At 41.4% G+C, this 27,161-nt stretch overlaps 1 protein-coding gene across 1 annotated transcript; it reads right to left on the reverse strand.

The window, feature by feature from the left end:
• Positions 1-8,987: 8,987 nt before the first annotated feature.
• Positions 8,988-26,756, reverse strand: TCF24 (transcription factor 24). The gene is made up of 3 exons (XM_088469369.1): positions 26,678-26,756; positions 13,435-13,889; positions 8,988-9,101 (listed from the first exon to the last, which is right to left on the reverse strand). Exons 2-3 carry the CDS (start codon positions 13,873-13,875, stop codon positions 8,988-8,990), a joined length of 555 nt encoding a protein of 184 aa, XP_088325495.1. The 5' UTR covers positions 13,876-13,889; positions 26,678-26,756.
• Between the last annotated feature and the right edge of the window lie 405 nt (positions 26,757-27,161).

Here is a 27,161-nt window from a genome sequence, read left to right on the forward strand (position 1 = left end):
AGCTAGTCAGCCCAGGCCAGGGATCCCTGGGGAGTTGGGGACCCCTCCAATAAAGGGGTCCCCTTCTCTAGGGCACCCCTGGCCTGGGCTGATAGCCCAAGGCTATCCCCGCCACCCCTGGGCGGTGGGTGGCGGGTTGATAGTGTTAGGTGTAGTGTATAAATTACAATTTTCATCATTGTCTTTACAGTGGAACTACAGGTTCCAGCAAGCCTCTCCCGCATGCTGGTACTTGGAGAACCACAAGTACCAGCATGCGGGGCATTAAGGGCCCACTGGTACCTGTGTGACCTGCGTGTCAGGAGAGACGCTGTGTTTGAGACAGGGCGATGTTACCAATGTTTACGTTGGTACGCGATGTCGGATGGATATGAGAAGGCAGGCTGTAGGCGTCTCTATGCTTGGGCAAACTTTGGAAACATTAGCATATTTTTGCAATTGCATACCGTGCAAAATCTCAGCTGCGATTGCATTAGCGTACATCTCTGAATCAGGCCCATTGGCCGCAGGACCCACCTGCACTGACATCACAACTAGGCGAGCAAATATAAATGCCCCCTCATGTTGTGATTTCAGGCCAGACTTATCAAGCAGCGTTTGTTGTGTGTATAGCTTACAATTCACCCGCTCAGATGATGGATTGCTCTGCTGACTGATCCGTCATTTAAATGTGTACCCAGTATTAAGCTGGGTACACACTGTACAGTTATCTGTCAGATCACCATGAGAATTTTATGATTTGATTGTATAATGTGTACTGACGCACAATCTCCATTTATTTTAGATAACTCGGTTGTATCACATCTTCTAGGATGCTTATAAAATACAATAAATCTGGTCATGGTATCGTAAACATTTTGCAGTGTGTACGCGCTGACAATGATGTGCACACAGATTTTATTTTGATTAGGCGGCTACAGTACAGATAATCTGTGCAGTGTGTACTGAGACACGATCTCTCCTTCCAATCACTAGAGGGTAAATTTACTAAAGTGAAAGTTTTTAGAAGTGGAGATGTTGCCCATAGGAACCAATCAGATTCTAGCTATTATCTTCTAGAAGGTGCAATTTAAATGATTGGTTGCTATGGGCAACATCTCCACCTCTAAAAACTCTCACTTTAGCATACCTCCCAACTGTCCCGCATTCAATGGGACAGTCCCATTTTTCTGGGACTGTCCCGCTGTCCCGTGGTGGGGGGAAGTTGAGGGGAGCAGTGGGTAAGCAGAGGGAGAATTGATGTTGTGCGCATGCGCATGTCATCTATTGACTAGTGCAGGGAGATCCTGGGGGCTGGCCAGCATCTCGGAGAGTGCTGGGTACACCCCCATAGTGACGCCAGCGGGGATGCAGCGAGGCTCCACCCCCATTTCATCTTGTCTACACCCCCTTTGCAGGAAGCTCCGCTCCCTTTTCGGTCGCGCACACCTACGGCGCGCAAAATGTCCCAGGTCGTTACACATAAAAGTTGGGAGGTATGCGTTAGTTAATATACCCCTAGGAGAGATAAATAGAAGGATCAGTACAAACAATTGTATAGTGTGTACTCGTGAATATTGGAGGTTTTCCTCACAATGTCAATTCTTAAGTAAAAATTGTACAGTGTGTACCCAGCTTCATGGGTCTGTTTATCAAAAAGCTACAAATAGATTTTTTATTGCCGCATATCACGGCAATAAAAATCTTTCATTGCTATTTACCAAGAAAATGCCGCCGAGGCAGCTAAGCCTTTCTCAGCTCCCCAGAGAACTAGCCCAGCAAAGGCAAGTAGAGACAGTTCTTTTCGCCAGCAGTTCGGGGTCCTCTCTTGCATGTGTCACACGTGCTTGCGCTCCAAGCCCAGTTATGGGCTTAAAGTGCTGATTTAAAAGTGCTGATTTAAAAAAAGAGAAAGAAAATAGTTAAATAGAAAAATAAAGAAAGAAATGTTAGATTCATCATGATGGCAGTAGCGATTACAGGATTGTACATATACCGCGGGAATACATTCTTTCCCATGCTTAGCATGGTGAATCGGTTGCAGAAGGCAGCCAGGAGACACCTAATTCTACTGGATTTAGGAGTCTTGTTCCTGTTATAAATAGACCACTTAAAGCCCCATTTAGCAACATTACTAATTGCCAGTGGCATATTTCTTTAGTATCACAGTGATATTACCATAGCTTAGCAGTCCAGCAAGATCCAGCCCTATTTTCCTCCTCCGAGGTGTCCTCTCTCGTATCGCTGGAAGCTAGGTTTAGCGCTATTTGCTAAATACTGAGCAGATACTAAAAGGGTCATGAATAGTTCTTAAATGGAGCCTTCAGTATACTATGCTGCTGCTAATGATGCCAAGGCCGCTGAGACATACTGTGGGCCTATATGCTAGTTGCTGGCATGGCCAAACGTGTGTCGAGGAGAATGGCATTCCTCCTCCTCATGTCTGGGCCGGGCTTCAAGTCTGGGCCCAGGTAACTAGTGCCCACCCCACACCCCTCTCGGTGCTCCTGAATACGGCACCTGTGGTTTAAGCTGTATTTCTTTTAGGGAAGCTTATATTAAGTACATCCACATTACACATGGATGAAACATGAATATAAGCCAGCTGCCTAGGCTAGAATTAGGTGCCATACTCAGGCAGGTTAGGTGAGTGTAACTGATGATTATATTATTAGATTATATTATTTGGCAGTCAAATATTTCTCCCTCAGACTGAAAAGTTCAGGAAGCCCATTTCAGTATCAGCTTATTCTTTGCTATAACTCTCCTCATGCACAATAACATCTTATTGCCTCACAGAATGGACTCATTATTGACTACACTGTATGTGAGCTTCCTCCTTACACCCCGGTAAGTAACCTTTGGATAGAAGATCCCAGAGTGATCATGGACAGCACCACTGTGGAGAAAGGGGTTGGGTACGGGATCCCAGCGGTGAAGATGCCGGCGGTCAAAATACCGACAGTCAGAATCCTGACGCCCAAAGGTAAGTGTCCTACCACTAATCCCTAACCCTCCCCCTAGGGTTTCCAGCAGCCTAACCCTTCCCACCGCAGCCTAACACTACCCCCACCGCAGCCTAACCCTAACCCTACCCCTAGTGCCTAAACCTTAAACCTAACCTTAATACTTACCGTTGGGATGCCAGCGGTCAGGATTCTGACGCCGGTATTCTAAGCGCTGGCATCCCGAACGCCGGGATTTTAACTACATCCCCAGTAGAAGGTGTGTGTGACAGTGACCACATTTGGAGCAGTAATTTGCATTAATGGTAACTGTGTTCAAGTTCCTGTTACATTTCATAAGGACTAAAGATGGTGCATGAGTCTGGTCATCTGTACAACATGAGCATATAAATGTGATCATTAACATAAAAAGTACTGAGCTTCATAGATGGCCACAAATGGGATCTAAGCAATTATGATTTATTACTTCATTAAAGATGCCATGATGTACAGTCAGGTGCATAAATATTGGGACATTGACAGAATTTTCATATTTTGGCCTCTATTCACCACCACAATGGCTTTGAAATGAAACAAACAAGATGTGCTTTAACTGCAGACTTTCAGATTTAATTTGAGGGTAATTACATCCAAATCAGGTGAACGGTGTAGGAATTACAACGGTTTCTATATGTGCCTCCCACTTTTTAAGGGGCCAAAAGTAATGGGACAAACTAAACAATCCTAAATCTAACTTTCACTTTTTAATACTTTGTTGCAAATCCTTTGCAGGCAATTACAGCCTAAGGTCTGGAACGCATAGACATCACCAGACGCTGGGTTTCATCCCTGGTGATGCTCTGCCAGGCCTCTACTGCAAATGTCTTCAGTTCCTGCTTGTTCTTGGGGCATTTTCCCTTCAGTTTTGTCTTCATCAAGTGAAATGCATGCTCAATCGGATTCAGGTCAGGGGATTGACTTGGCCATTGCATAACATTCCACTTTTTAGCCTTAAAAAACTCTTTGGTTGCTTTTGCAGTATGCTTCGGGTCATTGTCCATCTGCACTATGAAGCACCGTCCAATGAGTTCTGAAGCATTTGACTGAATATGAACATATAATATTGCCCGAAACACTTCAGAATTCATTCTGCTGCTTTTGTCAGCAGTCACATCATCAATAAATGCAAGGGAACCAGTTCCATTGGCAGCCATACATGCCCACGCCATGACACTACCACCACCATGCTTCACTGATGAGGTGGTATGTTTTGGATCATGAGCAGTTCCTTTCCTTCTCCATACTCTTCTCTTCCCATCACTCTGATACAAGTTGATCTTTGTCTCATCTGTCCATAGGATGTTGTTCCAGAACTGTAATGGCTTTTTTAGACGTTGTTTGGCAAACTCTAATCTGGTCTTCCTGTTTTTGTGGCTCACCAATGGTTTACATCTTGTGGTGAACCCTCTATATTCACTCTTGTGAAGTCTTCTCTTGATTGTTGACTTTGACACATATACACCTACCTCCTGGAGAGTGTTCTTGATTTGGCCAACTGTTGTGAAGGGATTTTTCTTCACCAGGGAAATAATTCTTCTGTCATCCACCACAGTTGTTTTCCGTGGTCTTCCGGGTCTTTTGGTGTTGCTGAGCTCTCCGGTGCGTTCTTTCTTTTTAAGAATGTTCCAAACAGTTGATTTGGCCACACCTAATATTTTTGCTATCTCTCTGATGGGTTTGTTTTGATTTTTCAGCCTAATGATGGCTTGCTTCACTGATAGTGACAGCTCTTTGGATCTCGTATTGAGAGTCAACAGCAACTGATTCCAAATGCAAATGTCACACCTAGAATCAACTCCAGACCTTTTACCTGCTTAATTGATAATGAAATAACGAGGGAATAGCCCACACCTGTCCATGAAATAGCTTTTGAGTTGATAGTCCCATTACTTTTGGCCCCTTAAAAAGTGGGAGGCACATATAGAAACTGTTGTAATTCCTACACCGTTCACCTGATTTGGATGTAATTACCCTCAAATTAAATCTGAAAGTCTGCAGTTAAAGCACATCTTGTTTGTTTCATTTCAAAGCCATTGTGGTGGTGAATAGAGGCCAAAATATGAAAATTCTGTCAGTGTCCCAATATTTATGCACCTGACTGTATATATTGGTTATTTATGTGCTCATAAGCTACACTGTAAGGCAGCGACTTCAGGGTATGCCATCTAAATGGCAACCTGCACAAGAACATGAAGCACACTTGCCCTGAGGTGGATTTGGGTGTTGAACACAATTTTGTGTTTTATTAACTATGGGCCTGATTCAGTGCTGGACGCAATAGCGATTACGGACACAGATCGAGTGATTGTTTGCCATCGCGCATGTGTATAAGCTGCACTGCACGTGTGCTCCGATCGCATTGCGACTACGGACGCACAGAGGGATCCATCGCAAAGAGAGTGACAGGCTGTCAGCATTTGGGGGTGGTGACAGGGGGGTGGTCAGAAAAATACAGGCGTGTCTGTCCGTTTGTACGCCGTTTCATGGCCATGCATAAATTAGCCACTGCGATCTCCTGCGCAGCTCTGTGTGTCAGGAGAGCTCCCAAGGCTGCGGCAGGTCTCAAGATGGCTGCTCGGTGTGCGTCGATGTTATGCTCGGGTAAGCTTTGCAACCATTAACATATTTTCGCAGCTGCGATGCGTACAAAATTGCAGCAGCGATTGCTTTAGCGTGGGCCTCTGAATCAGGCCCTATGACAGTGGCACACTAAGGAATGAGGCCTACACAATGTTACACTAACATTTCATAAATGCAATGTTCACTTTTCTATAGAACAAGCTGCTTTTTGCCAATTTAGGGCAATTAATGGATGTACGAATCTCAGAAGGTCACAATGTTTTAAGCATAAATCCCCATTGACTGTGTCCATAATCCGGCAAATTTTTTTTTATTATTTTGGAAGTATGACTTTTCTGTAACGTAAGGGGCCCATACATCTGCGATGTGTAGTACCAGTTCCACATTCTGCTGATGGCGGGGTCGGGAAATTGAACATGTTGGAAATCTTCAATTCACCGATCGGGATCGGTGAGTCAGAGATTTTTAACATACTGTTTTTCCCCAATCATCTGACGGATCACCGATCATCGATGGCCACCAATTGGCAAATCTAATCAGCAGAGCAGGGAATTGGGGACGTAAATGTATGGCCCACATTACTTTCCTGATGATATTTCACTCAATCATCTTTTTTAAAATGTATGTATATGCCTGTACAGAACATATAAGCACAATGGCCACTGTACTGCCCTCTCTAGGCATGGAAGGGTTAATTATAAGCGCCAGTCTAGTAAATGGGGTTAAACATAGCTTCCCTTAAATACATTTGTCAACAGTAGACCCAGTGGGAAAAAGTGTCCTGATACAGGATTTGTTTTACAGCTACAAAACAATAGAACATTCTTTTACTTCGTATATTTCCTACCATGCTTTGTTCTTACACAAATGAAAAATAAAAACTCCCAGCTACTGGAAATCACTCTCGATAAATGGGTGGCATTGTCCGTGATCTGACAGCCCACTAAACATGACAAACTGTCTGCCTATTGTTGCATGCATTTAGTGCAAATGTTTTTACTGAAAGAGCACAGCCTTCCAGCCACGCATGACAATTCAATTCTCTTAAATATACAAAATTCCTTAAAAGCACAATGTAAATAATACCAAAAGCTTCTCAAGAAGATTTACCATAGCAGTAGAAGTCAAGAGAAGTGTGTCATGTACAGGCAATATGTTACAAGGGGCAGGCATAAACATGTGCACGCATACAATGTTTAAATTAACACATACAGAGATTATTACATCTTACACACAAGAGAAATTTGGAGAAAGTATACATGTCACTTTACAAGACGATACACATTAATTTATTAGAAGCGGAAATTGCTTTAAATTCGTTGCATGTAGAGGCTCGCTAGTTTTCGTGCAGATATACAGAAATTTAAAAGGTATAATTGAAGAGATACTGTCAGACTCACCAAGACTATGGGGTAAATTTACTAAAGTGAGAGAGTTTTTAAGAATGGAAATGTTGCCCATAGCAACCAATCAGATTCCAGCTATTATCTTCTAAGGGTGCTACTTAAATGTTAAGTAGAATCTGATTGGTTGCTATGGGCAACATCACTTCTAAAAACTCTCAGTTTAGTAAATTTACACCTATGACAAAGGTAAGATCTGGTGAGTCTAAACACTAGAGCCTACTGGAGAGCCAAGACCCATACCAGTGTCTTTAGATGCTAAATATGTTTAGGGGTAGATTGAGTTAAATTGTTTACCACCCAAATAGAAGAATGGGGTATATTATATGGCCTTATCAAACTTCAAGTGACAAGGGTGTCCTGGCTTTTAATTACGTAATTATGGGAAATAAATAGTTAAGTTTTGCTTACAGTGGTAAAATGTCAATTGCCACTAGACACTGTCACTTTAATCTAACAATAAAATAAACTCTGATGTCATAGAATAGAATAACCTTCTTCTAGCCAGGTTCTTTGTCATAATGGTAAAAGTAAAAGAGCATTTTAAGATATATATATATATATATATATATATATATATATATATATATATATTCTGATATAGAGCGCCTAAAAGTGCTAAGTGCCGTATGATATTGAATAAATATACAAATATATAGTATCAATATATAAAAAAATCACTCTTCAGATAAAAACACAAAGTGCAGCTGTGCAGAGAAAAATATAAATTTCTATAAAGACAATTATAATTCAATGTGTCAATAATTTATATATACAGTGTTTCTAGTGCAAGTAGGGTGTTTTCTGTGCAAATAGGCAAAATACGTCAGTATATATAAAAACCACAAATATTCACTATAATATATATAAAAAAACACAATTATTTAGTAAATCAGAAAGTGACTGTGCAATAATGGTTTGCACAGTAAAATACAATACATAAATGTAAATATAGATAACAGATGAAACGCGTTGAGACTACTCCACTTTGCCTTCCTGGAACTTCCAAAACTGAGATAAGCTTGTTTTTTGCTGCTTGAATTTTACTTGTCTGTCTGTCCATTTGTTTTTATATATACAGTATGGTTTATATTTACATTTATGTATTGTATTTTACTGTGCAAACCATTCTGATTTACTAAATAAATTGTGTTTTTTTATATATATATTACTGTATAGTGAATATTTGTGTTTTTTAATATATACTGACGTATTTTGCCTATTTGCACAGAAAACACCTTACTTGCACTAGAAACACTGTATATATAAATTATTGACACATTGAATTATAATTGTTTTTATAGAAATTTATATTTTTCTCTACACAGCTGCACTTTGATGTTTTTTTTATCTGAAGAGTGATTTTTTTATATATTGATATTATATATTTGTATATTTATTCAATATCACACGGCACTTCGCACTCTTAGGAGCTCTATATCAATTCTATTTATTGAAAATTTGCTTTGGTGGCAGAACCCAAATTACACCATATTGTTGATGAGGAGGAGTGCTAGAAGGTTATTATTTAATGACCTCAGTTAAAATTGTTTCTACTTCATACTCTAAAGAGTGGACTTATATCTGATCTGGCACCATATTTTCATCTATTACTATATACAGTATATATATATATATATATATATATATATATATAATATATATATGTGTGTTTGTGTGTTTTAATGTAGGGAATAAATGTTTCCAAACAAATTATATAATAACATTTTAATAATCAGATTTACCAATATGATTATATGATTCAGTGTATATATATATGTATATATATATTATATATATATATATATATATATATATACATACACATATATGTAATAAATATAGCAGTATGTAAAATTGATTTGCTCATTCACTAATCAGTAAGACTACGGTACCATTTATACTACGTTCTTAAGTTCACCAAAAAGTGTGCAGGGCTTGAGGGATTGCAGGCAGAAATACAAATGTGAGAACAGAGTCCTGTTTTGGATTTTTTTTCGCTACGGGGAATGTCCCAGTCTTAGCTCTCTGATCGTTGGGTGTTCTCGTCTATGTCCTGGTTCTCAGATCCAGATGCCTTGTGGAGAAACTGTCCCGTGGCACCTATGTAAAGTCTGGATCTCATCGGCCATTTCTGAAAGACAACAAGAAAATTATTTAAAATTTATCCGGGCAGCAGCTCTGTCCAGTTCATCTTGGATTTACGGTCTAAGTAATGCACAGCAACTCTGGGCCTATTAGTAAGTATCCGTTGTCTTGGACAAAGGAAAAAAATAATGAAGGAAAACATGTAAAATAGCATTCTAAAGCCTCGTAGTAAATGAAGAATTTCTGGCAATCACATAGATTTATTGCTGTCTAATACTGTCTGTTGTACATATGTGTTTGCCCTGAAACAACCTGAAGGACGACTCTTTGTTTGAATACCAATGAAATAAATGTACTGATTTTACTGTCACTTGTACTTGGCAATGGAATCTGGATTCTTATGTAATATTAGGCCTGATTGGACTCAGGGCCTGATTCATTACGAATCGCAGCTGCGAATACGCACGCAGCCGATTGTTGCATACTGTGCTTGCACATGCATCGCAGTGCGCGTGCGCGAGGGCTTCACTGCGATCGCAGTGACCTTGCAGACTTGCAAGGTATTACGGATTTGAGTAAGGGGAAGTGGGCATTCTTATGTTGGTCTGCGACGGCATTGCGATTGCAAACATTAGAATATTTTCACAGTGGGTCTGCGTGCGTAATCGCAGCTGCGATCGCAATAGGAATCCGTAATGAATCAGGCCCTCAGTTGCATTCGCAACTGCCATTTCGGACGCAGCGGACATGCGAAAATATGCTAATGGCTCCACCTTTGTCTTGTGTACAGAGACGCCCACCGCATGTTACCTCCCACAAATGGTCACTAGCTGTCACTCACTTTGCGAACAAATCCTCACTGTGTCCACCATCAGTAATCAATCATCATGGCTGTGATGCTTGCACAGTGGCAAAAATTGCTCCACTGCGTCCAACATGGACATTGCATCAGGCCCCTTCTGCCCCTCTATATAATCCCTCAGTCCAGCTCCCTGGTTAAACTCACAACCCCAAATGGGCTTGTGGCACAAAAAAATCAACAACTAGACCCTCAAACATCAAACCAGGGCCAATCAGGTCTTTGGGGGAGGGGCCAAGCTGTGTTGCAAAGGGGGACAATGTGAATCCCCCTCAGTAGGCAGCAGCTCACTATACTTCACAGTGGCCAAACAGGGCCCCCGTCAGGCCCCTCCATCAAGTCTGGGCCCGGTTAAACAGTACCTGCCCCCTTCCTCCCGTGTCCCCTGATGCTGCCAGCAATAGGTTAGCTTTAGGGAGCGTAGAAGGGTTATGGTTAGGTTTTTTGGGGGGGAAGTTAGGGTTAGGCACCCCTAGGGGGAGGGTTAGAGTTAGGCACCCCCGCCATTTTCTGGCATTTTGAGCAACGCTGAGAGACCCGACGCGGGACCTCGGAGAGGTAAGTTTTAAATATTAAGGGTGCAGGGTGTGTGGTGCGGGCCCCCCCTGGACTCAGGGGCCCGTGTGCACCACACACTCTGCACCCATTATAGATACGCCCCTGGATAGAGTATCTATCTGCCCTATCGGGATCTTCTCCCTTCGGGCTGCCGGCGTCGGCTATTCAGCCGCCGGGACTTCTTACCCATTCCTTTGGAGCCATAACAGTGAATAAGCTAAGGTTATGCCTTTGAAATGAATACAAAATAACTGTTAAATAAAATCTGTTAGAGATTATTGAAGTTTTCCATTAGCAAAAATGTATTCTCTAAAATTAAAATTAGTGTACTGAAATTTAAAATATGTTTTTAATTGTATTCTATTCTAACCTGATTGGTTGATAAAGTGCCCCCTAACTACTCAAAAGTACACAAAATTATATATTGTAATGCTTAATGTCTGCACTCACCCAGATTTTGTAGTATGATATATAATTAGGAAATTAACTGTCTCGTGCATTAATGGATACTGAGTAGCGAGGTACAACCATGCGATAAGATTAAACGTGTCAGGCTGTCCTTTCATTGGGTGAATGACGTGCATTAGTGGGCATCTTAAGACAGGCTAGTGGGCGTCTAGTTACACACCACGATTACACGCTAAAGGTGCCTACACACTTGGCGATGTGGTCACGATGTGATATCATGTCTGGTTTCCCCTTGAACTCTCCCCAGCAGATCCCCGGCAGTCGTGAGCACGATTTGGTGTTAAACACTGTCCAATGTGACAAACGATCTATCGTGCCTCCTAACTATTCCAGTGCATCGTGACTGAGATGATCACATCTGCCCTACAGCACGGCAGATCTGAAAATGCGATGTACGACCTGTGGGGACGCGCATCGGCATCGTGAGTGGCCACTCACGATTTGGGCAGATTTTACACGATTTGTCGTCACGAGCAAATCCTGTAAAATATCGCTAAGTGTGTAGGCACCTTTAGACATAGTGGGCGTACTAATGCCTTTGCCGTACTATAGTGGGATTTGCATACGCTGGCTGCGTGCAAACGCATCTAGCGAGCGGGTCTGAATTGATCCCTGTGTTCCAAATCACGTGTAAGACTCTGGATTTTGGTATAAAAGGTGGTATTATTCACTTTGCAAAGAGAAGTCTTATTAACCCTTTTCTTCCCAAATAACACTGCCATCCTCATCCAGGGTCGGATCGGGGATATGAAGTGGTCCTGGAAAAAATTCTGACCTTGTGTAAGCAGGACAGAATCAAGCCCTATGCCAGGGCCGGCCATTAATAAGCCTGAGTCTGCCCCGATGTGACTGCGCAGCCCTCACTATGGAGCAGGACAATAATCAGCCGAAAAACCAATCGGCCAACTGAGAAAGCTCCCAGTGAAGTTGATGGCCAAAAAATGCTGGGCTGGGAAACAGCTAAATATTTGTTACTGAGAGCATAAAAGGAAGATATCATTAAGAATAAAAGATTCATTTTGATTGGACTTTGAAGTGTACCTATCACCTATATTGAATTAAAGACATTTGTGCCACATGCCTGAATAATGTCACATCTTCCTTGTTGACACATAAAGGGGCTGATTTAGAATTTGGTATAAATTTTGCCCAGGTGGAGAACTTGAAGACGATGAAATAATTCTGACCAATGCTACATGCTCTATACACTTACTGACCAGCTTTATATATACACTGTATTTTACTGCTTCCCACTCACAACACTGAATTATTTTACATGTCCCCCAGCTGCACAAAATATTTATTTATTATTTTTTTGGCCCCCAGTAGTTGGACTTGCTGATAAATCTAGATCAGCCTCAGTCATCACTTTACCCATCTTGTGTCACCCATACACTGACGATTATTCAGATCCGGACCATGCACAACAGATTGGAGCAGTTATTGTTCGGTGTATGGACAAGATCCAAAATCGTTCAATGCTGACAGCGGCATAAAAACAGTCTGGATTGTTTGACTTGATTATCAAACATGTTCAATTGTCCAAACCGTTGTTCTGCCCATTTCATGCAGTGCGTCTTCCCCATATGATAGCACATTGTGCAGTGTAGGGAGGCACACGGTGATCGTGGCATTGCTCAGCCTGTTCCCCCGGATCGTGTGCTTTTATCGGCTCGTATACGGCCAGCATAAGAGTGCTACTGCATAATGAACATTTCAGAGTGTCAAAAGTTTAATATTTGACAACACACAAACTTCATTTTGGGCACATTTCAAAGAGAATAACCATGAAAAAATTGCAACCCCCCCCCCCCAAAAAAAACCATTACCTAGGTAAATGAATTACATATCACAGTGGTTTCCAAGCTGGGTGACGTGGCACCCTTGGGTGCCGCAGAGCCCTTGCAGGGGTGCCACGGGCAGGTGATCCAGTACCAAATAAAATTATTTATAGTCAATATGATAGGCAAACCCAGTGCTGGTGGTGCCAAATATAAACTATGTGGAGAAAAAGTAGCATAGCCCTGTCCTCTGCCACACAGCGGAGTTTATGGATGACCGGTAAGCACAATTTACTTAATTTAATACAATTGCTGAATTTTCAAATAACAAACTTTTGGCCTAGTGGTGCCATGACAAAATGCTGTTACTGTAGGGAGCCTGGATACTAAATTGTTTGGGAACCGCTGACATATCATATTTTCTTCTCACAGTCCAAACACACTGCTACTGTAGGTATACACGTGAGGGTGTAATACTAATGTGTCACTTCTTGTATATGTGTAATGGCTGTATTTTCAAACACTCTGCTTAAGTTGGTCATATTTACATCACACACGTGTTTACATTTCTTTCCTAAATTACTAAATGATGTAAATAAATGTATACTTGTTGGCATATACTTGAAAATGCACCAGCTTGTATATATAGTGAACTTTTATCATTTATTGTAGAAGATCGATATTTAATGAAACTTAGGAGCATATTTCCTTACCTTGACGGGATGCAAGTATCCATCCCCACTATGCAGAGACCCCAGAAGCTCTGGACTGTGATTGGATGAGTTCCTCTGAGCAGTGGATTGGTGTTCGTGGCTGTTCTCATCCTCTTCCTGGAGACTGCGGGTAAGATGGGCAATGTAAGTTGTGGCCAGTATGAGAACATCCAGCTTGGAGAGTTTTGTATCTGGAGGTACAGAAGGTAATGTCCGCTGTAGCTCTAGGAAAGCATGGCGTAGGGTTTGTACTCTGCTTCTCTCACGGGCAGCATTGGCAGCAGCTGGCCGACCTCCCATGCCATTACTTCCTCCGGCCCTTGCTCCCTCAAGTTTCCCTTTTTCCAAGGAAAGTTGAGAGTCTTGTTCAGAGGTCCCAGGAGTTTCTTCCCTGCCATGCACGAGACTGGACACCAGAGGGCACTGGATTTTCTCCACCATATCCACACCAAGCACTGCAAAAGCACAAGATTCAAAGGGATTAGTCCTGTGAAAACTTGTGTAATGTGCTAATAATTAAAAATTATACTCACCTATATACACAGTGGTCCAGAAATATTGTCTTGTATGAAACAAAACATTTTGAAACATACAAGCTTGTAGCATCCACAGTATTTTATGCATGTAAACAAGTCACTATCAACATCATATGTTTCCGGGCCTCACAAATGGCCATCACTCTTACCAGGGTATAACATATCCAACATATTTATGTCACAATTCACCAGGTGAGTAAAGAGGGGAAGTTATTTTGGTTAGGTAGTTCAAATGCAGTTCCAGTACTACTTAAAGTTCATCACTGCTGTCAGCTCTGCAGTACATGCCTCCCCACTGCTGTCAGCTCTGCAGTACATGCCTCCCCGCTGCTGTCAGCTCTGCAGTACATGCCTCCCCACTGCTGTTAGATCTGCAGTACATGCCTTCCCGCTGCTGTCAGATCTGCAGTACATGCCTCCCCGCTGCTGTCAGATCTGCAGAACATGCCTCCCCGCTGCTGTTAGCTCTGCAGTACATGCTTCCCCGCTGCTTTCAGATCTGCAGTACATGCCTCCCCACTGCTGTCAGATCTGCAGTACATGCCTCCCCGCTGCTGTCAGATCTGCAGTACATGCCTCCCCACTGCTGTCAGATCTGCAGTACATGCCTCCCCACTCCTGTCAGCTCTGCAGTACATGCCTCCCCACTCCTGTCAGCTCTGCAGTACATGCCTCCCCACTCCTGTCAGCTCTGTAGTACATGCCTCCCCACTCCTGTCAGCTCTGCAGTACATACCTCCCTGCAGCTGTCAGATCTGCAGTACATGCCTCCCCGCTGCTGTCAGATCTGCAGAACATTCTTCACCACTGCTCTCAGATCTGCAGAACATTCCTCACCACTGCTCTTATCTCTGCAGAACATGACTCCCCACTGCTGTCAGATCTGCAGAACATTCTTCACTACTGCTCTCAGATCTGCAGAACATTCCTCACCACCGCTCTCGGCTCTGCAGAACATGCCACCACTGCTGTCAGATCTGCAGAACAATCCTCACCACTGCTCTCAGTTCTGCAGAACATGCCACCACTGCTGTCAAAACTGCAGAACATGCCTTCCCCACTGCTGTCAAATCTGCAGAATATTCTTCACTACTGCTCATTCCTCAGCACTGCTCTCAGCTTTGCAAAACATGCCTCCACACTGCTGTCAGCTCTGTAAGATATTCCTCAGCTCTGCAGAACATTCCTCACCCCTGCTTAACTCTGCAGAACATTCCTCCCCACTGCTCTCTGCTCTCTGCTCTGCAGAACATTCCTCACCCCTGCTTAACTCTGCAGAACATTCCTCCCCACTGCTCTCAGCTCTGCAGAACCTTCCTCCCTACTGCTCTCAGCTCTGCAGAACATTGCCCACTTTTGTGTACATCCTTAAAAAATCAATCCATTGTTTGATAAATAGATACTGCTCCCAAACCATATGACCCCCTTACATTGTGAATAGCCAATTCATAGAGGAACACTATCCCTGCAATCAATTTCTAACAGGAACTTCAATCCCACTCATTGGCCCTCATTCAGAGCCGTACGCTGAATGAGGGCCGCCCTCCATAAAAATGGAGCGTCCTCCTGGACGCTCGTATAGCTGTGGGTCACCACCCACAGCCTATACGAGCGTGCAGTTTGATGGCCGCGATGGTCGTGACCATCGCGACCATCGAAACTGCGAGCCGGAGCCTGCGGTTGAGGTTTTCAACCGCAAGCCCCGGAGTGATTTTGGCTCTATCAGAGCCAAAATCACTCCCACTGACATCACTAGTGATGTCAGTGGGCCGGCTTCTGACGGGAGGCGTTCCCGTGGGAACGCCCCCGTCAGGGAGGCACGCCCCCGGCACGCCCACCAAAGGGGGCGTGCTGTCAATCAACATCGACAGCACGCCCCCTTTGATCAGACACAACGAGCGAAGGACTTTCCTTCGCTCGTCGCGTCTGGCGCATGCGCACGACGGAGCTCCCTCCGTCGTGCGCATGCTCAGTGCAGAACATCGACCCACTTGCGAGCGGACAGCCGCTCGCGAGTGGGTCTGAATCAGGGCCATTGTTTCTTATTAGCAGCATTGCTTGTTACATATTAAAGTACCAATTCTTTTTAAAATTCATAATGATATAGGAGAATGAAGAGGTTGTTTGCCTGTCCCTTTAGCCTTTTTACATTATTTTATATTGGAGATTCTGAGTTCGGAGCAAAGCAAGAAAACAGAGTATCTTTCCACCTGGGCAAACCATGGCAAATACACTTATTGTTTTCCCATGGCTGCTTTTGCATGTAGCCCACAAATACTAGACAGCTTTATTTTTATACTGCAGTTTAGATTTGAAAAGTAAATTTTCTGTTTTGCTCCCAAATTTGAATCAGTCCCATTATTTTTAATTATGATAGAATATAATAAACATTGCAGAAGCTTTCACCTTTTTTTTTTTTTTTTTTTAACTGAAGATTTTATATTAAAACTAGATAGAAAACAATATTACATGTAAAGGTGCGTATCCACTACACGAGAGTGGAACGACTGTACGATTACAGCATTGTAATCGTGCAATCGTTCTCCATCCTGTGCAGTGGATAATGGGCCTGATTCAGAGCTGAACGCTCTGACCAGAGCGCTCGCTCTGAATCAGGGCCCTCCTACCTGTTTTAGGAGCGTCCTCATGGACGCTCGCATAGCTGTGGGTTACCACCCACAGCTTATGCGAGCGTCCATGATGATGGTCAAGACCATCGCGACCATCGGGCTTGCGACGGAGACCCTCCGGTAGGGTCTTGCTGCCGCAAGCCCTGGAGTGATTTTGGCTCTATCAGAGCCAAAATCACTCCCACTGACATCACTAGTGATGTCAGTGGGGCCGGCTTCAGACGGTAGGCGTTCCCATGGGAACGCCTCCGTCTGGCAGCCACGCCCCCGGCACGTCCACCAAAGGGGGTGTGCTGTCAATCAACATAGACAGCACGCCCCCTTTGGTGCGAGACCCGGAGCAACGGAGAGCCCGTCGCTCTCTGGGTCTCGCGCATGCGCACCACGGAGTTCCCTCCGTCGTGCACATGCGCAGTGGGGCAACATCGACCCGTTTGCGAGCGTCCTTGGCTCGCGAACGGGTCTGAATGACCCCCAATGTGCCTACACTGAACGATATGTCATTTAGTGCAGGCACCCACCCTCATCCCTGTACTTGCACAAGCTGTCGTTATCAGCAGGTTGGCCGGCATGTTCAGGCGATAATTGATGTCGAAAACGACCAGCCGGAACGAGCATCGCTGGTCGTTTTCGACATTTTAATGCACGATCTATGAACGATTAATGAGCGGTTGAACGATGTCGTAATCGTTCAATCACTCATTTTAATCGTCTAGTGGATACGCACCTTAAGTCTCTGTGCATAGTACTATGGGGCGATTGTGTGTTCAGGAAGTTCACGTGACAATAATGTTACATCATGTTATAAAACAGTTTTATACACTAATTGAGTTTGGAATTTCTTCATAAACCATGACTTTCAAACATTATGGACAAGAAGAGGACACTATTGTTCACATTCACTAAAGTTGGATTTCAGATCCAGAGTTAGGTCTTTTACTACATCTGAAGGTGCATACACACGTAACGATTTTTTTAACGATTTAACTACAACGACATCGTTATCGTTCAATTGTTGAAAAAATCATTCCGTTTCTGAGTTATAGCGATGAACGATTATCGTTCATGCGCGTTCATGTTTGTAGTTTGTAGATCATTCTGACTGACCAATTGAACGATTTTCATTAAGGGAAGTTACAAAAATCGTTTGTAATTCAAAAAAATCGTTCATTACACTTTGGTGCATACACAAAAAGTATGACAGACAATCTGACAGAAAATCATTGGTAACAAAATCGTTGTGTGTGTATGCAGCTTGAGTTTATTTTCCTTTCTGTATAATTCACTTATATTTGGAACTAATTTAGCTGCTGCCATCACAGAAAGCCAGATTAATGCGTTATTTCACCATTGCCTATCCATCAACTTTACAATCATTATTTTTAGAAATGGCTTTGTCTACTATTTTTAATATTAATGTTACACTTTAATTTTTTTGTTAATTGTATAAAGAGGCTAATAGAGGAGAAATATAAATCTTGTGCCAATGATATCAATTCGCTGCATAAAAAAAAAACTTATTTTAAATTGCTAAGGGGATATTCAAAATGGTCTGAAATAAGCTATTTTTAGAAGTGCCGATTCAATAAGAATAATTTCCACAAAGTAAGTGGCTAAAATAGATTTGGTTGAGGGTCTAGTTATTCTTTATTTAGGGAATATGGTTTATGAAAGGCAATTTACTGAAGACATTGTTTTCTGCTAACTTGGATGATCTATGTTGTCATCCTACAGCCAATAAAGCCAAAAAGGAAAACAGCAATTTTATCAAAGTGAAAATATGTAATATTATTATCCAGCAGTACACATGACATGATTCCTACTAACATGTAATATTATTATCCAGCACCACACATGACATGATTGCTGCTAATATGTAATTATTATTATTATTATTATTATCTTTTATTTATATGGCGCCACAAGTGTTCCGCAGCGCCTTACATAGTACATAGAACTAATAAGTGAACAAGAAACAAGTAACTTACAGTACATTACAGTGCAGGACAAGGACATGATTTATGTAATATTATTATCCAGCATCACACATGACATAATTCCTGCTAACATGTAATATTATTATCCAGCATCACACATGACATAATTCCTGCTAACATGTAATATTATTATCCAGCACCACACATGACATGATTGCTGCTAATATGTAATTATTATTATTATCTTTTATTTATATGGCGCCACAAGTGTTCCGCAGCGCCTTACATAGTACATAGAACTAATAAGTGAACAAGAAACAAGTAACTTACAGTACATTACAGTGCAGGACAAGGACATGATTTATGTAATATTATTATCCAGCATCACACATGACATAATTCCTGCTAACATGTAATATTATTATCCAGCACCACACATGACATGATTGCTGCTAATATGTAATTATTATTATTATCTTTTATTTATATGGCGCCACAAGTGTTCCGCAGCGCCTTACATAGTACATAGAACTAATAAGTGAACAAGAACCAAGTAACTTACAGTACATTACAGTGCAGGACAAGGACATGATTTATGTAATATTATTATCCAGCATCACACATGACATAATTCCTGCTAACATGTAATATTATTATCCAGCACCACACATGACATGATTGCTGCTAATATGTAATTATTATTATTATTATCTTTTATTTATATGGCGCCACAAGTGTTCCACAGCGCCTTACATAGTACATAGAACTAATAAGTGAACAAGAAACAAGTAACTTACAGTACATTACAGTGCAGGACAAGGACATGATTTATGTAATATTATTATCCAGCATCACACATGACATAATTCCTGCTAACATGTAATATTATTAACCAGCAGCACACATGACATGATTGCTGCTAACATGTAATATTATTAACCAGCAGCACACATGACATGATTGCTGCTAACAGTAACATGTAATATTATTATCCACCAGCACACATGACATGATTGCTGCTAACATGCAATATTATTATCCAGCAGAAGCAGCACACATGACATAATTACTGCTAACATGTAATATTATTATCCAGCAACACACATGACACAATTGCTGCTAACATGCAATATTATTATCCAGCACCAGCAGCACACATGACATGATTGCTGCTAATATGTAATATTATTATCCAGCAGCACACATGACATGATTGCTGCTAACATGTAATATTATTATCCAGCACCAGCAGCACACATGACATGATTGCTGCTAACATGTAATATTATTATCCAGCACCAGCAGCACACATGACATAATTACTGCTAACATGTAATATTATTATCCAGCAACACACATGACATGATTGCTGCTAACATGCAATATTATTATCCAGCAGCACACATGACACGATTGCTGCTAACATGTAATATTATTAACCAGCACCAGCAGCACACATAGCATGATTGCTGCTAACATGTAATATTATTATCCAGCACCAGCAACACACATGACACGATTGCTGCTAACATGTAATATTATTATCCAGCACCAGCAGCACACATGACATGATTGCTGCTAACATGTAATATTATTAACCAGCAGCACACATGACATGATTGCTGCTAACATGCAATATTATTATCCAGCAGCACACATGACATGATTGCTGCTAACATGTAATATTATTAACCAGCACCAGCAGCACACATAGCATGATTGCTGCTAACATGTAATATTATTATCCAGCACCAGCAACACACATGACACGATTGCTGCTAACATGTAATATTATCCAGCACCAGCAGCACACATAGCATGATTGCTGCTAACATGTAATATTATTATCCAGCACCAGCAGCACACATGACATGATTGCTGCTAACATGTAATATTATTAACCAGCAGCACACATGACATGATTGCTGCTAACATGCAATATTATTATCCAGCAGCACACATGACACGATTGCTGTTAACATGTAATATTATTATCCAGCAGCACACATGACATGATTGCTGCTAACATGTAATATTATTATCCAGCACCAGCAGCACACATGACATGATTGCTGCTAACATGTAATATTATTACCCAGCACCAGCAGCACACATGACATAATTACTGCTAACATGTAATATTATTATCCAGCAACACACATGACACAATTGCTGCTAATATGTAATATTATTATCCAGCACCAGCAGCACACATGACATGATTGCTGCTAACATGTAATATTATTATCCAGCACCAGCAGCACACATGACATGATTGCTGCTAACATGTAATATTATTATCCAGCACCAGCAGCACACATGACATGATTGCTGCTAATATGTAATATTATTATCCAGCACCAGCAGCACACATAGCATGATTGCTGCTAACATGTAATACTATTATCCAGCACCAGCAGCACACATGACATGATTGCTGCTAACATGTAATATTATTAACCAGCAGCACACATGACATGATTGCTGCTAACATGCAATATTATTATCCAGCAGCACACATGACACGATTGCTGCTAACATGTAATATTATTAACCAGCACCAGCAGCACACATAGCATGATTGCTGCTAACATGTAATATTATTATCCAGCACCAGCAACACACATGACACGATTGCTGCTAACATGTAATATTATTATCCAGCACCAGCAGCACACATGACATGATTGCTGCTAACATGTAATATTATTAACCAGCAGCACACATGACATGATTGCTGCTAACATGCAATATTATTATCCAGCAGCACACATGACACGATTGCTGCTAACATGTAATATTATTAACCAGCACCAGCAGCACACATAGCATGATTGCTGCTAACATGTAATATTATTATCCAGCACCAGCAACACACATGACACGATTGCTGCTAACATGTAATATTATTATCCAGCACCAGCAGCACACATAGCATGATTGCTGCTAACATGTAATATTATTATCCAGCACCAGCAGCACACATGACATGATTGCTGCTAACATGTAATATTATTAACCAGCAGCACACATGACATGATTGCTGCTAACATGCAATATTATTATCCAGCAGCACACATGACACGATTGCTGCTAACATGTAATATTATTAACCAGCAGCACACATGACATGATTGCTGCTAACATGTAATATTATTATCCAGCACCAGCAGCACACATGACATGATTGCTGCTAACATGTAATATTATTACCCAGCACCAGCAGCACACATGACATAATTACTGCTAACATGTAATATTATTATCCAGCAACACACATGACACAATTGCTGCTAATATGTAATATTATTATCCAGCACCAGCAGCACACATGACATGATTGCTGCTAACATGTAATATTATTATCCAGCACCAGCAGCACACATGACATGATTGCTGCTAACATGTAATATTATTATCCAGCACCAGCAGCACACATGACATGATTGCTGCTAATATGTAATATTATTATCCAGCACCAGCAGCACACATGACATGATTGCTGCTAACATGTAATATTATTAACCAGCAGCACACATGACATGATTGCTGCTAACATGTACTATTATTATCCAGCTCCAGCAGTACACATGACATGATTGCTGCTAACATGTAATATTATTATCCAGCAGCACACATGACATGATTGCAGCTAATATGTAATATTATTATCCAGCAGCACACATGACATGATTGCTGCTAACATGTAATATTATTATCCAGCACCAGCAGCACACATGACATGATTGCTGCTAATATGTAATATTATTATCCAGCAGCACACATGACATGATTGCTGCTAACATGTAATATTATTATCCAGCACCAGCAGCACACATGACATGATTGCTGCTAACATGTAATATTATTATCCAGCACCAGCAGCACACATGACATGATTGCTGCTAACATGTAATATTATTATCCAGCAGCACACATGACATGATTGCAAGGATGAGTGCTGATATAATACGTATGTATTATAACAGGATGTAAGTATGAGAAACAAAAATGAAATTAGTATTTTCATTGGTGGAATGAGGAGGGGAAATCTGAAAAGAGGTGCAGATGTGACCATAAATGTCAGGTTATATCAGGACAGAAGTTTAATAATTGAATATATTGGAAGCGAAGGGACAGGGTTGGGGATATGACTGTTTAAATATCTCATGTCATTACGGAAATTCTGGATGAAGGGCATGCTGAGACCTGTAGTTCCACAATAGATGAAGAACTATGTGGGGACTGGCATCAATAAACTGCCATCACATGTAAGAATATAAACAGGCCATGGGTTAATCTACAACTGTACATGATCACAGCTCTGTAACGGAATCTGAATTAACTCTACTGTGCATATTATTTACATTTCAAATGTTGTGAAGCGCTTTCGCCTTAGCTGGGTACAATACAGCGAATCCTTGGCACAGAGAGAAGTGTATGACAGAGGGAACATCTGTGTATACAGCTGGATATAAGTTGTGATGTATTGATATAAGTACTCACAGCTGAGAGCAGCATGGAGGAGATCAGGACGTGGAGGAGATAGGAAACAGAAGTGCAGAATATAACCAATTATATATATATATATATATATATAATCAGATATTGTAAATACAGAAACACATTTTCTGGTATTAATGTTGTCTAAAAATGACTCACAGTGTAGATAAATATAATGTATCTATACAAATACACAAAATATAGTTTAGCTATACAAATACACATAATATGATTAAATATACTACCTGTGTCCAGTAACATTGACTGAATGTGGGAAATAGGACGTTTATCTATAAAAAAAAATCATTATTTTGTAATAAATAGTCTAAGCATAAAAGTTTATATCATAAAGTGCTGCTTAAACTTCTCCCCATATATGTTCTGGAGAGTATCCTGCGGTTATGGTAAATTATACCTGATCTATGCTGAAAAGGCTGCTAAATGTTTGCAAATAATTCTGGAAACCGGGAAACTCTATTATATGTTATAAAATATATTAGGATTTAATTTTTGCAGATTTCCAATAAAAAAAACATCATTACATAAAATAAATACTATACTGCACAATACATAAAGTGAAATATTTATTATTGCAACATATAAACTTTTAAAAGATAAACTTATTATTTCCAGATATTATGTTAGCAGCGCAGCTAAAACGGGTAATTCTATAAGGAGAGCAGAGTGACTACTGTTATCACTGAGGTTAGGGTAGCCTGTTATCACCGAGGTTAGGGTAGCCTGTTATCACCGAGGTTAGGGTAGCCTGTTATCACCGAGGTTAGGGTAGCCTGTTATCACCGAGGTTAGGGTAGCCTGTTATCACCGAGGTTAGGGTAGCCTTTTATTACCGAGGTTAGGGTAGCCTGTTATCACCGAGGTTAGGGTAGCCTTTTATTACCGAGGTTAGGGTAGCCTGTTATCACCGAGGTTAGGGTAGCCTGTTCTCACCGAGGTTAGGGTAGCCTGTTATCACCGAGGTTAGGGTAGCCTGTTATCACCGAGGTTAGGGTAGCCTTTTATTACCGAGGTTAGGGTAGCCTTTTATTACCGAGGTTAGGGTAGCCTTTTATTACCGAGGTTAGGGTAGCCTGTTATCACTGAGGTTAGGGTAGCCTGTTATCACTGAGGTTAGGGTAGCCTGTTATCACTGAGGTTAGGGTAGTCTGTTATCACTGAGGTTAGGGTAGTCTGTTATCACTGAGGTTAGGGTAGCCTGTTATCACCGAGGTTAGGGTAGCCTGTTATCACCGAGGTTAGGGTAGCCTGTTATCACCGAGGTTAGGGTAGCCTGTTATCACCGAGGTTAGGGTAGCCTGTTATCACCGAGGTTAGGGTAGCCTTTTATTACCGAGGTTAGGGTAGCCTGTTATCACCGAGGTTAGGGTAGCCTTTTATTACCGAGGTTAGGGTAGCCTGTTATCACCGAGGTTAGGGTAGCCTGTTCTCACCGAGGTTAGGGTAGCCTGTTATCACCGAGGTTAGGGTAGCCTGTTATCACCGAGGTTAGGGTAGCCTTTTATTACCGAGGTTAGGGTAGCCTTTTATTACCGAGGTTAGGGTAGCCTGTTATCACCGAGGTTAGGGTAGCCTGTTATCACTGAGGTTAGGGTAGCCTGTTATCACTGAGGTTAGGGTAGCCTGTTATCACTGAGGTTAGGGTAGTCTGTTATCACTGAGGTTAGGGTAGTCTGTTATCACTGAGGTTAGGGTAGTCTGTTATCACTGAGGTTAGGGTAGTCTGTTATCACTGAGGTTAGGGTAGTCTGTTGTCACTGAGGTTAGGGTAGCCTGTTTCCTTTACTGTCGTTCTGTAACATCCTATATTTAAAATAATGACACAAAAATCTGCAAATATAGTACTGCAGATATAACATGAAGAGTCTGCAGTAATATAATAATATAGGCTGCTTCAACACTGTTCTGGTATGCTATAACTATCCCACAACTGAGTACGTTTTATAATCATTCTAACACAATCTAACCTTCCAACTAGATCCTGATATTTATTGCACCGTGTGATACTGTGAGTTCTATAATTATTAAATCGCAAATATCACTATTCGCATCTATCTGCCCTTGTCTCGGCAAATCATCTGCATTCAGTAAATAAATGATATTTGTGAGAGGAAATTTGTACATTGTTAGTCTGGTCTGTACCTCACTCTCTGCAAAGTCATACACAAGTCGCTAACTCCGCAAAGTCCATACACAAGTCGCTAGAAAGAGGCAACAAACCCAGCAGATATCCGTACTGTGGGGTATAATTACTGCAGAGCATAATCCATTATATCAGTGTTTGTCATTTACTCTACACCGTTTAAACGAAATTATAGTTTATGTACTAATGACTATAAGATATGTATGTTCTAACGCTTTTGGCTAGTTTCATTCCCCAAATCTTATCAACATGTTTTTTTTTTGTAATATGATCAATAGGCTTAGACAAATGTAAACTTTTAAGGTAAGAATCTTAGAATATTGTTTATTTTGTATAATTTGTTTTATGAATGTTAAAGTATAGAATTTATGCGTGTATATAATAAATGCAATATGTATGCTCAGAATAAACGCCTGATTGTTGTGATTAGCTTCTTGTACCATAGACTCAGCACTGATCCTTTACTATGCGGCACCCAGGCAATGAGTAATGTTCCATCGGAGCAGAGTGACCTATACAGTACTGAGCACTTATGAGTAATGTACCATCGGAGCAGAGTGACCTATACAGTACTGAGCACTTATGAGTAATGTACCATCGGAGCAGAGTGACCTATACAGTACTGAGCATTTATGAGTAATGTACCATCGGAGCAGAGTGACCTATACAGTACTGAGCACTTATGAGTAATGTACCATCGGAGCAGAGTGACCTATACAGTACTGAGCACTTATGAGTAATGTACCATCGGAGCAGAGTGACCTATACAGTACTTAGCACTTATGTGTAATGTTCCATCGGAGCAGAGTGACCTATACAGTACTGAGCACTTATGAGTAATGTACCATCGGAGCAGAGTGTCCTATACAGTACTGAGCACTTATGAGTAATGTACCATAGGAGCAGAGTGACCTATACAGTACTGAGCACTTATGAGTAATGTACCATCGGAGCAGAGTGACCTATACAGTACTGAGCACTTATGTGTAATGTACCATCGGAGCAGAGTGACCTATACAGTACTGAGCACTTATGGAGCTGATAGTTCTCACTAACGGAAACCAATGGCCACAGATAGATATATACACTGGGAAACTTTATAGTATTGAAATAACTAACGGATGTCCCATTATAGACTATAAATGACCTGTACAAGTACAATGACAGAGAGAAGTCTGCGGAGTTTGTGTAAAGTTATATTCTTCTAACATGATGTCAGAATATTAATTCACAGATTGTTAGAACAATTGTAACAAATAATGTAGAAACTTCTCAGCCTCCATAAGATATGTGTCACTAGTATAAAGCTGCTGGGACATATTTATCTTCTTTAGTGGTTTAATTAGCGGCTCAATGCATTGGTTTCGGGTTAGTGATATAAGTGTACTGTAAGCGGAGGGACGAGTGTGCAGGGGATAAACACGAGGAGTGGGAGAAGTGGGGGTCAGTAAGCTTAGTACAGAGGGGTGGATGTACCTGGATCCAGAGGAGAGGGGAGACCGCCAGCAGTCAGCCTGGGTGTGAGACTGGAGGGAATGTCCCGCAATGATGAATTGATGATCCAGAGATAACGTTTTCTGGTTTTCCTATCTCCTCCCGGCTGAGCCCATCAGTATAGCAGGGACTGTCCAGGCTGTCCTCACTGGATACAGGACTCTGTCTGTAAGTCTGCTGCCTGCAAGCCCCACTCACCTCTGCACTCAGACCCCGACAGAAAGGGCTGAGCTGAAGTTTGCTGACTGCCCCCTTATTCTCACCCCACCCAGACAGCTAGTGACCTGGAGCAGTCGTGCGCATGTGCGAGCCAGGCACCTTACCTGGGTCACTGCAGAGCCTTCATGTCACTTGTGCCAGACTGATTCCTCTTCCCTGAGTGATAATAACTTGTTCTGATTCCCCCTACTTATTTTTCAAATCCACTAAACTGGTCTTAATATTAACTGGCATATTTTAACATAAC

This window comes from Taudactylus pleione, unplaced genomic scaffold (genome assembly GCF_031769625.1).
Source record: "Taudactylus pleione unplaced genomic scaffold, aTauple2 ptg000090l, whole genome shotgun sequence".
NCBI lineage: Eukaryota > Metazoa > Chordata > Amphibia > Anura > Myobatrachidae > Taudactylus > Taudactylus pleione.

Bases quoted from the DNA above. Each gene is read 5' to 3' on its own strand.
- TCF24 (XM_088469369.1), bottom strand. From the start codon at position 13,875: ATGGTGGAGAAAATCCAGTGCCCTCTGGTGTCCAGTCTCGTGCATGGC. The intron at 9,102-13,434 runs GTAAGGAAATAT...GTTGTCTTTCAG, and splicing joins GATACTTGCATCCCGTCAAG to AAATGGCCGATGAGATCCAG.